The sequence below is a fragment of the Chiloscyllium plagiosum genome, unplaced genomic scaffold, assembly GCF_037043375.1.
Source record: "Chiloscyllium plagiosum isolate Xiang-an unplaced genomic scaffold, Cpla_swu_hap1 HiC_scaffold_40, whole genome shotgun sequence".
NCBI classification, from domain to species: domain Eukaryota; kingdom Metazoa; phylum Chordata; class Chondrichthyes; order Orectolobiformes; family Hemiscylliidae; genus Chiloscyllium; species Chiloscyllium plagiosum.
The window spans coordinates 4,247,730-4,262,011 of record NW_028270178.1 but is presented as its reverse complement, the minus strand read 5'-3'; the positions used below and the strand labels follow the sequence as shown (position 1 = coordinate 4,262,011).

The 14,282-nt window shown below is 48.3% G+C and overlaps 1 protein-coding gene across 1 annotated transcript in view; it reads left to right on the top strand.

Annotated features, from left to right (window-relative positions):
- Nucleotides 1–14,282, top strand: part of LOC122546066 (protein turtle homolog A-like) — a 216,874-nt gene that overhangs the window by 33,408 nt on the left and 169,184 nt on the right. The window contains 1 exon segment of the mRNA XM_087981612.1: nt 4,486–4,689. Coding sequence (XP_087837738.1) covers nt 4,486–4,689 — 204 coding nt within the window.

The following is a 14,282-nucleotide window of genomic DNA, read 5'->3' as shown; positions in this document are numbered from 1 at the left end:
AGAGAGAGAGAAATGGAGATGCAGAGAGAGAGTGTGAGAGAGAGAGAGATGGAAATGCAGAGAGAGAGAGTGTGTGAGAGAGAAATGGAGATGCAGAGAGAGAGTGTGAGAGAGAGAGAGATGGAGATGCAGAGAGAGAGAGTGTGTGTGAGAGAGAAATGGAGATGCAGAGAGAGAGAGTGTGTGAGAGAGAGAAATGGAGATGCAGAGAGAGAGTGTGAGAGAGAGAGAGATGGAAATGCAGAGAGAGAGAGTGTGTGAGAGAGAGAAATGGAGATGCAGAGAGAGAGTGTGAGAGAGAAAGAGAAATGGAGATGCAGAGAGAGAGAGTGTGTGAGAGAGAGAAATGGAGATGCAGAGAGAGAGTGTGTGAGAGAGAGAGATGGAGATGCAGAGAGAGAGAGTGTGTGTGAGAGAGAAATGGAGATGCAGAGAGAGAGAGTGTGTGAGAGAGAGAAATGGAGATGCAGAGAGAGAGTGTGAGAGAGAGAGATGGAAATGCAGAGAGAGAGAGTGTGTGAGAGAGAGAAATGGAGATGCAGAGAGAGAGTGTGAGAGAGAAAGAGAAATGGAGATGCAGAGAGAGAGAGTGTGTGAGAGAGAGAAATGGAGATGCAGAGAGAGAGTGTGTGAGAGAAAGAGAAATGGAGATGCAGAGAGAGAGTGTGTGAGAGAGGGAGAAATGGAGATGCAGAGAGAGAGTGTGTGTGAGAAATGGAGATGCAGAGAGAGAGAGAGTGTGAGAGAGAGAGAAATGGAGATGCAGAGAGAAAGAGAGAGTGTGAGGGAGAGAGAGAGAAATGGAGATGCAGAGAGAGAGTGTGAGAGAGAGTGTGAAATGGAGGTGCAGAGAGAGAGTGTGTGTGTGAGAGAGAAATGGAGATGCAGAGAGAGAGAGTGTGTGTGTGTGAGAGAGAAATGGAGATGCAGAGAGAGAGAGAGTGTGTGTGGGAGAGAAATGGAGATGCAGAGAGAGTGTGTGTGTGTGAGAGAAATGGAGATGCAGAGAGAGAGAGAGTGTGAGAGAGAGAGAAATGGAGATGCAGAGAGAGAGAGAGTGTGAGAGAGAGAGAAATGGAGATGCAGAGAGAAAGAGAGAGTGTGAGGGAGAGAGAAATGGAGATGCAGAGAGAGAGTGTGAGAGAGAGAGAGAGAAATGGAGATGCAGAGAGAGAGAGTGTGTGTGAGAGAGAAATGAAGATGCAGAGAGAAAGAGAGAGTGTGAGGGAGAGAGAGAGAAATGGAGATGCAGAGAGAGAGTGAGAGAGAGAGAGAAAAATGGAGATGCAGAGAGAGAGAGTGTGTGTAGAGAGAGAAATGGAGATGCAGAGAGAGAGAGTGTGTGAGAGAGAGAGAGAAATGGAGATGCAGAGAGAGAGAGTGTGTGTGAGAGAGAAATGGAGGTGCAGAGAGAAAGAGAGAGTGTGAGGGAGAGAGAGAGAAATGGAGATGCAGAGAGAGAGAGTGTGTGTGAGAGAAATGGAGATGCAGAGAGAGAGTGTGTGTGTGAGAGAAATGGAGATGCAGAGAGAGAGTGTGTGTGAGAGAGAAATGGAGATGCAGAGAGAGAGAGTGTGAGAGAGAGAGAAATGGAGATGCAGAGAGAGAGTGTGTGTGAGAGAGAGAAATGGAGATGCAGAGAGAGAGAGTGTGTGTGAGAGAGAGAAATGGAGATGCAGAGAGAGAGAGTGTGAGAGAGGGAGAAATGGAGATGCAGAGAGACAGGGAGAAATGAAGATGCAGAGAGAGAGAATGTGTGAGAGAAAGAGAAATGGAGATGCAGAGAGAGAGAGTGTGTGTGAGAGAGAAATGGAGATGCAGAGAGAGAGAGTGTGTGTGTGAGAGAAATGGAGATGCAGAGAGAGAGAGTGTGAGAGAGAGAGAAATGGAGATGCAGAGAGAGAGAGTGTGTGAGAGAGAGAGAGAAATGGAGATGCAGAGAGAGAGAGTGTGTGTGAGAGAGAAATGGAGATGCAGAGAGAAAGAGAGAGTGTGAGGGAGAGAGAGAGAAATGGAGATGCAGAGAGAGAGAGTGTGTGTGTGAGAGAAATGGAGATGCAGAGAGAGAGTGTGTGTGAGAGAGAAATGGAGATGCAGAGAGAGAGAGTGTGAGAGAGAGAGAAATGGAGATGCAGAGAGAGAGTGTGTGAGAGAGAGAAATGGAGATGCAGAGAGAGAGAGTGTGTGAGAGAGAGAAATGGAGATGCAGAGAGAGAGTGTGTGAGAGAGAGAAATGGAGATGCAGAGAGAGAGTGTGTGTGAGAGAGAGAAATGGAGATGCAGAGAGAGAGAGTGTGAGAGAGGGAGAAATGGAGATGCAGAGAGACAGGGAGAAATGAAGATGCAGAGAGAGAGAATGTGTGAGAGAAAGAGAAATGGAGATGCAGAGAGAGAGAGAGTGTGAGAGCGAGAGAAATGGAGATGCAGAGAGAGAGAGTGTGTGAGAGCGAGAGAAATGGAGATGCAGAGAGCGAGAGAGTGTGTGTGTGAGAGAAATGGAGATGCAGAGAGAGAGAGAGTGTGAGAGAGAAATAGAGATGCAGAGAGAGAGAGTGTGAGAGAGGGAGAAATGGAGATGCGGAGAGAGAGTGTGAGAGAGAGAGAGAAATGGAGATGCAGAGAGAGAGAGTGTGTGTGTGAGAGAGAAATGGAGATGCAGAGAGAAAGAGAGAGTTTGAGGGAGAGGGAGAGAAATGGAGATGCAGAGAGAGATAGAGTGTGTGTGAGAGAGAGAAATGGAGATGCAGAGAGAGAGAGTGTGTGTGAGAGAGAAATGGAGATGCAGAGAGAGAGAGAGTGAGTGTGTGAGAGAAATAGAGATGCAGAGAGAGAGAGTGTGTGAGAGAGAGAGAGAGAGAAATAGAGATGCAGAAAGAGAGTGTGAGAGAGAGAAATGGAGATGCAGAGAGAGAGAGTGTGTGTGAGAGAAATGGAGATGCAGAGAGAGAGAGTGTGAGAGAGAGAAATGGAGATGCAGAGAGAGAGAGTGTGTGTGAGAGAGAAATGGAGATGCAGAGAGAGAGAGTGTGTGAGAGAGAAATGGAGATGCAGTGATAGAGAGTGTGTGTGTGTGAGAGAAATGGAGATGCAGTGAGAGAGAGTGTGAGAGAGAAATGGAGATGCAGAGAGAGATAGAGAAATGGAGATGCAGAGAGAGAGAGTGTGTGAGAGCGAGAGAAATGGAGATGCAGAGAGAGAGAGAGAGAGTGTGAGAGAGGGAGAAATGGAGATGCAGAGAGAGAGAGTGTGAGAGAGAGAGAAATGGAGATTCAGAGAGAGAGAGTGTGAGAGAGAGAAATGGGGATGCAGAGAGAGAGAGAAATGGGGATGCAGAGAGAGAGAGTGTATGTGTGAGAGAAATGGAGATGCAGAGAGAGAGAGTGTGTGTGAGAGAGAAATGGAGATGCAGAGAGAGAGCGTGTGAGAGAGAGAGAAATGGAGATTCAGAGAGAGAGAGTGTGAGAGAGAGAAATGGGGATGCAGAGAGAGAGAGAAATGGAGATGCAGAGAGAGAGAGTGTGAGAGAGAGAAATGGAGATTCAGAGAGAGAGAGAGTGAGAGAGAGAAATGGGGATGCAGAGAGAGAGAGAAATGGAGATGCAGAGAGAGAGAGAGTGTGAGAGAGAGAAATGGGGATGCAGAGAGAGAGAATGTGTGTGTGAGAGAAATGGAGATGCACAGAGAGAGAGAGAGTGTGAGAGAGAGAGAAATGGGGATGCAGAGAGAGAGAGAAATGGAGATGCAGAGAGAGAGAGTGTGAGAGAGGGAGAAATGGAGATGCAGAGAGAGAGAGTGAAAGAGAGAGAGAAATGGAGATGCAGAGAGAGAGAGAGTGTGTGAGAGAAAGAGAAATGGAAATGCAGAGAGAGAGTGTCTGTGAGAGAGAGAGAAATGGAGATGCAGAGAGAGAGAGAAATGGAGATGCAGAGAGAGAGAGTGTGAGAGAGAGAGAAATGGAGATGCAGAGAGAGAGAGTGTGAGAGAGAGAGAAATGGAGATGCAGAGAGAGAGAGTGTGAGAGAGAGAGAAATGGAGATGCAGAGAGCGAGAGAGAGAAATGGAGATGCAGAGAGAGAGAGAGTGAGAGACTTAAAGATAGAGATAGACAGAGTGTGTATGAGAAAAAGAGGCAGAATAAGCACAAAAAAGCCAGAGAGAGATGAAGGGAATGGAGCAGACAAAGAGAATAAGGCTGATGGGCAATCAGGGTTAGACAGAAAGAGAGAGAGAGACAAAGTTCAAGAGAAAGGAAGAGAGAGGGAGACAGAAGAGTAGAAAGAGAGAGGGAGAAAATAGGGGGTGAGTGAAAAAGGCACAGAGGAAGAGAGTGAGATCGAGACAGAGGGAGAGAACGAGTGCTGGGTTTTGGATGAGGAATGATAGTGTCATTCCCACCTCGTGCTCTGTGCTGTTCGTCTGTCTGCAAACGGAGGGGGGGCGTGCAGTGAACACCTAATCAACACTTTTCAACACTTAATCCGACAGACACAACACCCAGACAACAGCACCCAGTGGCTGTGCAGTCAGTGACAGGCCGTGAGGGGGACATGGTGACCCTCAGCTGTGAATTCTCCATCAGTGAAGCCCATCGGACAACACAGGTCATCGAGTGGCTCCACAAAGGGCTGGTGCTGCCCATTTACATCAGGTTCGGAGTCCATCCTCCACGCATCGATGCAGCTTACCTGGGTAAGGGTGACATGGACCCAGGGAGCAGGGAACGGGGTTCAATCACACCCTTGGGGGGTGGGGGGTGGGGGGGGGTGGCGACTCTGTGTTTGTGTGGGAGTTTACACATTCTCCCTGTGTCCGCGTTGCCTTCCTCTGAGTGCTCCTGTTTCCTCCTACAGTCCAAAGATGTGCAGGTTAGGGTGGATTGGCCATGCTAAATTACCCATAGGGTTCAGGGATGTGTAGGTTAGGGTGGATTGGCCATGCTAAATTACCCCATAGTGTTCAGGGATGTGTGGGTTAGGGTGGACTGGCCATGCTAAATTACCCATAGTGTTCAGGGATGTGCAGGTTAGGGTGGATTGGGCATGCTAAATTACCCATAGTGTTCAGGGATGTGTAGGTTAGGGTGGATTGGCCATGCTAAATTACCCCATAGTGCTCAGGGATGTGCAGGTTAGGGTGGATTGGCCATGCTAAATTACCCCATAGTGTTCAGGGATGTGTGGGTTAGGGTGGACTGGCCATGCTAAATTACCCATAGTGTTCAGGGATGTGCAGGTTAGGGTGGATTGGCCATGCTAAATTACCCATAGGGTTCAGGGATGTGCAGGTTAGGGTGGATTGGCCATGCTAAATTACCCATAGTGTTCAGCGATGTGTAGGTTAGGGTGGATTGGCCATGCTAAATTACCCATACTGTTCAGGGATGTGCAGGTTAGGGTGGATTGGCCACGCTAAATTACCCATAGGGTTCAGGGATGTGTAGGTTAGGGTGGATTGGCCATGCTAAATTACCCATAGTGTTCAGGGATGTGCAGGTTAGGGTGGATTGGCCATGCTAAATTACCCATAGTGTTCAGGGATGTGCAGGTTAGGGTGGATTGGCTATGCTAAATTAACCATCGTGTTCCGGGATGTGTAGGTTAGGGTGGATTGGCCATGCTAAATTACCCCGTAGTGTTCAGGGATGTGCAGGTCAGGGTGGATTGGCCATGCTAAATTACCCATAGTGTTCAGGGATGTGTGGGTTAGGGTGGACTGGCCATGCAAAATTACCCATAGTGTTCAGGGATGTGCAGGTTAGGGTGGATTGGCCATGCTAAATTACCCATAGTGTTCAGGGATGTGTGGGTTAGGGTGGACTGGCCATGCTAAATTACCCATAGTGTTCAGGGATGTGCAGGTTAGGGTGGATTGGCCATGCTAAATTACCCATAGTGTTCAGGGATGTGTGGGTTAGGGTGGACTGGCCATGCTAAATTACCCATAGTTTTCAGGGTTGTGCAGGTTAGGGTGGATTGGCCATGCTAAATTACCCATAGTGTTCAGCGATGTGTAGGTTAGTGTGGATTGGCCATGCTAAATTATTCGTAGTGCTCAGGGATGTGCAGGTTCGGGAGGATTGGCCATGCTAAATTACCCCATAGTGTTCAGGGATATGCAGTTTAGGGTGGATTGGCCATGCTAAATTACCCATAGTGTTCAGGGATGTACAGGTTAGGGTGGATTGGCCATGCTAAATTACCCATAGTGTTCAGGGTTGTGTAGGTTAGGGTGGATTGGCCATGCTAAATTACCCCATAGTGTTCAGGGATGTGCAGGTTAGGGTGGATTGGCCATGCTAAATTACCCATAGTGTTCAGGGATGTGTAGGTTAGGGTGGATTGGCCATGCTAAATTACCCCATAGTGTTCAGGGATGTGTAGGTTAGGGTGGATTGGCCATGCTAAATTACCCATAGTGTTCAGGGATGTGCAGGTTCGGGTGGATTGGCCATGGTAAATTACTCATAGTGTCCAGGGATGTGGAGGTTAGGGTGGATTGGCCGTGCTAAATTACCATAGTATTCAGGGATGTGGAGGTTAGGGTGGATTGGCCATGCTAAATTACCCATAGTGTTCAGGGATGTGTAGGTTAGGGTGGATTGGCCATGCTAAATTACCCCATAGTGTTCAGGGAAGTGCAGGTGAGGGTGGATTGGCCATGCTAAATTACCCCATACTGTTCAGGGATGTGCAGTTTAGGGTGGATTGGCCATGCTAAATTACCATAGTATTCAGGGATGTGGAGGTTAGGGTGGATTGGCCATGCTAAATTACCCCATAGTGTCCAGGGGTGTGCAGGTTAGGGTGGATTGACCATGCTAAATTACCCATTGTGTTCCGGGATGTGTAGGTTAGGGTGGATTGGACATGCTAAATTACCCATAGTGTTCAGGGATGTGTAGGTTAGGGTGGATTGGCCATGCTAAATTACCCCATAGTGTTCAGGGATGTGCAGTTTAGGGTGGATTGGCCATGCTAAATTACCATAGTATTCAGGGATGTGGAGGTTAGGGTGGATTGGCCATGCTAAATTACCCCATAGTGCTCAGGGATGTGCAGGTTCGGGTGGATTGGCTATGCTGAATTACCCCATAGTGTTCAGGGATGTGTAGGTTAGGGTGGATTGGCCATGCTAAATTACCCCATAGTGCTCAGGGATGTGCAGGTTTGGGTGGATTGGCCATGCTGAATTACCCCATAGTGTTCAGGGATGTGTAGGTTAGGGTGGATTGGCCATGCTAAATTACCCATAGTGCTCAGGGATGTGTAGGTTAGGGTGGATTGGTCATGCTAAATTACCCATAGTGCTCAGGGATGTGCAGGTTAGGGTGGATTGGCCATGCTAAATTACCCATAGTGTTCAGGGATGTGTAGGTTAGGGTGGATTGGCCATGCTAAATTACCCATAGTGTTCAGGGATGTGTAGGTTAGGGTGGATTGGCCATGCTAAATTACCCATAGTGTTCAGGGATGTGTAGGTTAGGGTGGATTGGCCATGCTAAATTACCCCATAGTGTTCAGGGATGTGCAGGTTAGGGTGGATTGGCTATGCTATATTACCCCATAGTGTTCAGGGATGTGGAGGTTAGGGTGGATTGGCCATGCTAAATTACCCATAGTGTTCTGGGATGTGTCGGTTAGGGTGGATTGGCCATGCTAAATTACCCATAGTGTTCAGGGATGTGTAGGTTAGGGTGGATTGGCCATGCTGAATTACCATAGTATTCAGGGATGTGGAGGTTAGGGTGGATTAGCCATGCTAAATTACCCCATAGTGTTCAGGGATGTGCAGGTTAGGGTGGATTGGCCATGCTAAATTACCCCATAGTGTTCAGGGATGTGTAGGTTAGGGTGGATTGGCCATGCTGAATTACCCCATAGTGTTCAGGGATGTGTAGGTTAGGGTGGATTGGCCATGCTAAATTACCCCATAGTGTTCAGGGATGTGCAGTTTAGGGTGGATTGGCCATGCTAAATTACCATAGTATTCAGGGATGTGTAGGTTAGGGTGGATTGGCCATGCTAAATTACCCATAGTGTTCAGGGATGTGAAGGTTAGGTTGGATTGGCCATGCTAAATTACCCCATAGTGTTCAGGGATGTGTAGGTTAGGGTGGATTGACCATGCTAAATTACCCCATAGTGTTCAGGTATGTGCAGGTTAGGGTGGAATGGCCATGCTAAATTACCCCATAGAGTTCCGGGATGTGTAGGTTAGGGTGGATTGGCCGTGCTAAATTACCCCATAGTGTTCAGGGATGTGCAGGTTAGGGTGGATTGGCCATGCTAAATTACCATAGTATTCAGGGATGTGGAGGTTAGGGTGGATTGGCCATGCTAAATTACCCCATAGTGTCCAGGGGTGTGCAGGTTAGGGTGGATTGACCATGCTAAATTACCCATAGTGTTCCGGGATGTGTAGGTTAGGGTGGATTGACCATGCTAAATTACCCCATAGTGTTCAGGGATGTGCAGGTTAGGGTGGATTGGCCATGCTAAATTACCCCATAGTGTTCAGGGATGTGCAGGTTAGGGTGGATTGGCCATGCTAATTTACCCCATAGTGTTCAGGGATGTGCAGGTTAGGGTGGATTGGCCATGCTAAATTACCCCATAGTGTTCAGGGATGTGCGGGTTATGGTGGATTGGCCATGCTAAATTACCCCATAGTGTTCAGGGATGTGTAGGTTAGGGTGGATTGGCCATGCTAAATTACCCCATAGTGTTCAGGGATGTGTAGGTTAGGGTGGATTGGCCATGCTAAATTACCCATAGTGTTCAGGGATGTGTAGGTTAGGGTGGATTGGCCATGCTAAATTACCCATAGTGTTCAGGGATGTGTAGGTTAGGGTGGATTGGCCATGCTAAATTACCCATAGTGCTCAGGGATGTGCAGGTTAGGGTGGATTGGCCATGCTATATTACCCATAGTGTTCAGGGATGTGTAGATTAGGGTGGATTGGCCATGCTAAATTACCCATAGTGTTCAGGGATGTGTAGGTTAGGGTGAATTGGCCATGCTAAATTACCCATAGTGTTCAGGGATGTGTGGGTTAGGGTGGATTGGCCATGCTAAATTACCCATAGTGTTCAGGGATGTGTAGGTTAGGGTGGATTGGCCATGCTAAATTACCCCATAGTGTTCAGGGATGTGTAGGTTAGGGTGGATTGGCCATGCTAAATTACCCCATAGTGTTCAGGGATGTGTAGGTTAGGGTGGATTGGCCATGCTAAATTACCCCATAGTGTTCAGGGATGTGTAGGTTAGGGTGGATTGGCCATGCTAAATTACCCATAGTGTTCAGGGATGTGTGGGTTAGGGTGGATTGGCCATGCTAAATTACCCATAGTGTTCAGGGATGTGTAGGTTAGGGTGGATTGGCCATGCTAAATTACCCATAGTGTTCAGGGATGTGTGGGTTAGGGTGGATTGGCCATGCTAAATTACCCCATAGTGTTCAGGGATGTGTAGGTTAGGGTGGATTGGCCATGCTAAATTACCCATAGTGTTCAGGGATGTGTGGGTTAGGGTGGATTGGCCATGCTAAATTACCCCATAGTGTTCAGGGATGTGTAGGTTAGGGTGGATTGGCCATGCTAAATTACCCCATAGTGCTCAGGGATGTGTAGGTTAGGGTGGATTGGCCATGCTAAATTACCCATAGTGTTCAGGGATGTGCAGGTTACGGTGGAGTGGCAATGCTAAATTACCCATAGTGCTCAGGGATGTGTAGGTTAGGGTGGATTGGCCATGCTAAATTACCCATAGTGCTCAGGGATGTGTGGGTTAGGGTGGATTGGCCATGCTAAATTACCCCATAGTGTTCAGGGATGTGTAGGTTAGGGTGGATTGGCCATGCTAAATTACCCCATAGTGTTCAGGGATGTGTAGGTTAGGGTGGATTGGCCATGCTAAATTACCCATAGTGTTCAGGGATGTGTAGGTTAGGGTGGATTGGCCATGCTAAATTACCCCATAGTGTTCAGGGATGTGCAGGTTAGGGTGGATTGGCTATGCTATATTACCCCATAGTGTTCAGGGATGTGGAGGTTAGGGTGGATTGGCCATGCTAAATTACCCATAGTGTTCTGGGATGTGTCGGTTAGGGTGGATTGGCCATGCTAAATTACCCATAGTGTTCAGGGATGTGTAGGTTAGGGTGGATTGGCCATGCTGAATTACCATAGTATTCAGGGATGTGGAGGTTAGGGTGGATTAGCCATGCTAAATTACCCCATAGTGTTCAGGGATGTGCAGGTTAGGGTGGATTGGCCATGCTAAATTACCCCATAGTGTTCAGGGATGTGTAGGTTAGGGTGGATTGGCCATGCTGAATTACCCCATAGTGTTCAGGGATGTGTAGGTTAGGGTGGATTGGCCATGCTAAATTACCCCATAGTGTTCAGGGATGTGCAGTTTAGGGTGGATTGGCCATGCTAAATTACCATAGTATTCAGGGATGTGTAGGTTAGGGTGGATTGGCCATGCTAAATTACCCATAGTGTTCAGGGATGTGAAGGTTAGGTTGGATTGGCCATGCTAAATTACCCCATAGTGTTCAGGGATGTGTAGGTTAGGGTGGATTGACCATGCTAAATTACCCCATAGTGTTCAGGTATGTGCAGGTTAGGGTGGAATGGCCATGCTAAATTACCCCATAGAGTTCCGGGATGTGTAGGTTAGGGTGGATTGGCCGTGCTAAATTACCCCATAGTGTTCAGGGATGTGCAGGTTAGGGTGGATTGGCCATGCTAAATTACCATAGTATTCAGGGATGTGGAGGTTAGGGTGGATTGGCCATGCTAAATTACCCCATAGTGTCCAGGGGTGTGCAGGTTAGGGTGGATTGACCATGCTAAATTACCCATAGTGTTCCGGGATGTGTAGGTTAGGGTGGATTGACCATGCTAAATTACCCCATAGTGTTCAGGGATGTGCAGGTTAGGGTGGATTGGCCATGCTAAATTACCCCATAGTGTTCAGGGATGTGCAGGTTAGGGTGGATTGGCCATGCTAATTTACCCCATAGTGTTCAGGGATGTGCAGGTTAGGGTGGATTGGCCATGCTAAATTACCCCATAGTGTTCAGGGATGTGCGGGTTATGGTGGATTGGCCATGCTAAATTACCCCATAGTGTTCAGGGATGTGTAGGTTAGGGTGGATTGGCCATGCTAAATTACCCCATAGTGTTCAGGGATGTGTAGGTTAGGGTGGATTGGCCATGCTAAATTACCCATAGTGTTCAGGGATGTGTAGGTTAGGGTGGATTGGCCATGCTAAATTACCCATAGTGTTCAGGGATGTGTAGGTTAGGGTGGATTGGCCATGCTAAATTACCCATAGTGCTCAGGGATGTGCAGGTTAGGGTGGATTGGCCATGCTATATTACCCATAGTGTTCAGGGATGTGTAGATTAGGGTGGATTGGCCATGCTAAATTACCCATAGTGTTCAGGGATGTGTAGGTTAGGGTGAATTGGCCATGCTAAATTACCCATAGTGTTCAGGGATGTGTGGGTTAGGGTGGATTGGCCATGCTAAATTACCCATAGTGTTCAGGGATGTGTAGGTTAGGGTGGATTGGCCATGCTAAATTACCCCATAGTGTTCAGGGATGTGTAGGTTAGGGTGGATTGGCCATGCTAAATTACCCCATAGTGTTCAGGGATGTGTAGGTTAGGGTGGATTGGCCATGCTAAATTACCCCATAGTGTTCAGGGATGTGTAGGTTAGGGTGGATTGGCCATGCTAAATTACCCATAGTGTTCAGGGATGTGTGGGTTAGGGTGGATTGGCCATGCTAAATTACCCATAGTGTTCAGGGATGTGTAGGTTAGGGTGGATTGGCCATGCTAAATTACCCATAGTGTTCAGGGATGTGTGGGTTAGGGTGGATTGGCCATGCTAAATTACCCCATAGTGTTCAGGGATGTGTAGGTTAGGGTGGATTGGCCATGCTAAATTACCCATAGTGTTCAGGGATGTGTGGGTTAGGGTGGATTGGCCATGCTAAATTACCCCATAGTGTTCAGGGATGTGTAGGTTAGGGTGGATTGGCCATGCTAAATTACCCCATAGTGCTCAGGGATGTGTAGGTTAGGGTGGATTGGCCATGCTAAATTACCCATAGTGTTCAGGGATGTGCAGGTTACGGTGGAGTGGCAATGCTAAATTACCCATAGTGCTCAGGGATGTGTAGGTTAGGGTGGATTGGCCATGCTAAATTACCCATAGTGCTCAGGGATGTGTGGGTTAGGGTGGATTGGCCATGCTAAATTACCCCATAGTGTTCAGGGATGTGTAGGTTAGGGTGGATTGGCCATGCTAAATTACCCCATAGTGCTCAGGGATGTGTAGGTTAGGGTGGATTGGCCATGCTAAATTACCCATAGTGTTCAGGGATGTGCAGGTTACGGTGGAGTGGCAATGCTAAATTACCCATAGTGCTCAGGGATGTGCAGGTTAGGGTGGATTGACCATGCTAAATTACCCCATAGTGTTCAGGGATGTGTAGGTTAGGTGCATTAGTCAGGGTTAAATTTCGAGTAAGAGGTTCGGGGAATTTGTTTGGGTGAGTTACTCTATGGAGGTCGATGTGGACTAGTTGGGTCGTAGGGCCTGTTTCCACACTGTAGGGATTCTATGATTCAAACAGGACTGAGAGACACCAGTCAGTGTACAGATATCTCCCTGAGAGAGAGGGGACTGAGAGACACCAGTCAGTGTACAGATATCTCCCTGAGAGAGAGAGGGGACTGAGAGACACCAGTCAGTGTACAGATATCTCCCTGAGAGAGAGAGGGACTGAGAGACACCAGTCAGTATACAGATATCTCCCTGAGAGAGAGGGGACTGAGAGACACCAGTCAGTGTACAGATATCTCCCTGAGAGAGAGAGGGGACTGAGAGACACCAGTCAGTATACAGATATCTCCCTGAGAGAGAGAGGGGACTGAGAGACACCAGTCAGTGTACAGATATCTCCCTGAGAGAGAGAGGGACTGAGAGACACCAGTCAGTGTACAGATATCTCCCTGAGAGAGAGAGGGGACTGAGAGACAGCAGTGTACAGATATCTCCCTGAGAGAGAGAGAGGGGACTGAGAGACAGCAGTGTACAGATATCTCCCTGAGAGAGAGAGGGGACTGAGAGACACCAGTCAGTGTACAGATATCTCCCTGAGAGAGAGAGAGGGGACTGAGAGACACCAGTCAGTGTACAGATATCTCCCTGAGGGAGAGAGAGGGGACTGAGAGACACCGGTCAGTGTACAGATATCTCCCTGTGAGAGAGGGGACTGAGAGACACCAGTCAATGTACAGATATCTCCCTGAGAGAGAGGGGACTGAGAGACACCAGTGTACAGATATCTCCCTGAGAGAGAGGGGACTGAGAGACACCAGTCAGGGTACAGATATCTCCTTGAGAGAGAGAGGGGACTGAGAGACACCAGTCAGTGTACAGATATCTCCCTGAGAGAGAGAGGGGACTGAGAGACAGCAGTGTACAGATATCTCCCTGAGAGAGAGAGAGGGGACTGAGAGACAGCAGTGTACAGATATCTCCCTGAGAGAGAGAGGGGACTGAGAGACACCAGTGTACAGATATCTCCCTGAGAGAGAGAGGGGACTGAGAGACACCAGTCAGTGTACAGATATCTCCCTGAGAGAGAGAGGGGACTGAGAGACAGCAGTGTACAGATATCTCCCTGAGAGAGAGAGAGGGGACTGACAGACAGCAGTGTACAGATATCTCCCTGAGAGAGAGAGGGGACTGAGAGACACCAGTCAGTGTACAGATATCTCCCTGAGAGAGAGAGGGGACTGAGCGACACCAGTCAGTGTACAGATATCTCCCTGAGAGAGAAAGGGGGGACTGAGAGACACCAGTCAGTGTACAGATATCTCCTTGAGAGAGAGAGAGGGACTGAGAGACACCAGTCAGTGTACAGATATCTCCCTGAGAGAGAGAGGGGACTGAGAGACACCAGTCAGTGTAGAGATATCTCCCTGAGAGAGAGAGAGGGACTGAGAGACACCAGTCAGTGTACAGATATCTCCCTGAGAGAGAGGGGACTGAGAGACACCAGTCAGTGTACAGATATCTCCCTGTGAGAGAGGGGACTGAGAGACACCAGTCAGTGGACAGATATCTCCCTGTGAGAGAGGGGACTGGGAGACACCAGTCAGTGTACAGATATCTCCCTGAGAGAGAGGGGACTGAGAGACACCAGTGTACAGATATCTCCCTGAGAGAGAGGGGACTGAGAGACACCAGTCAGT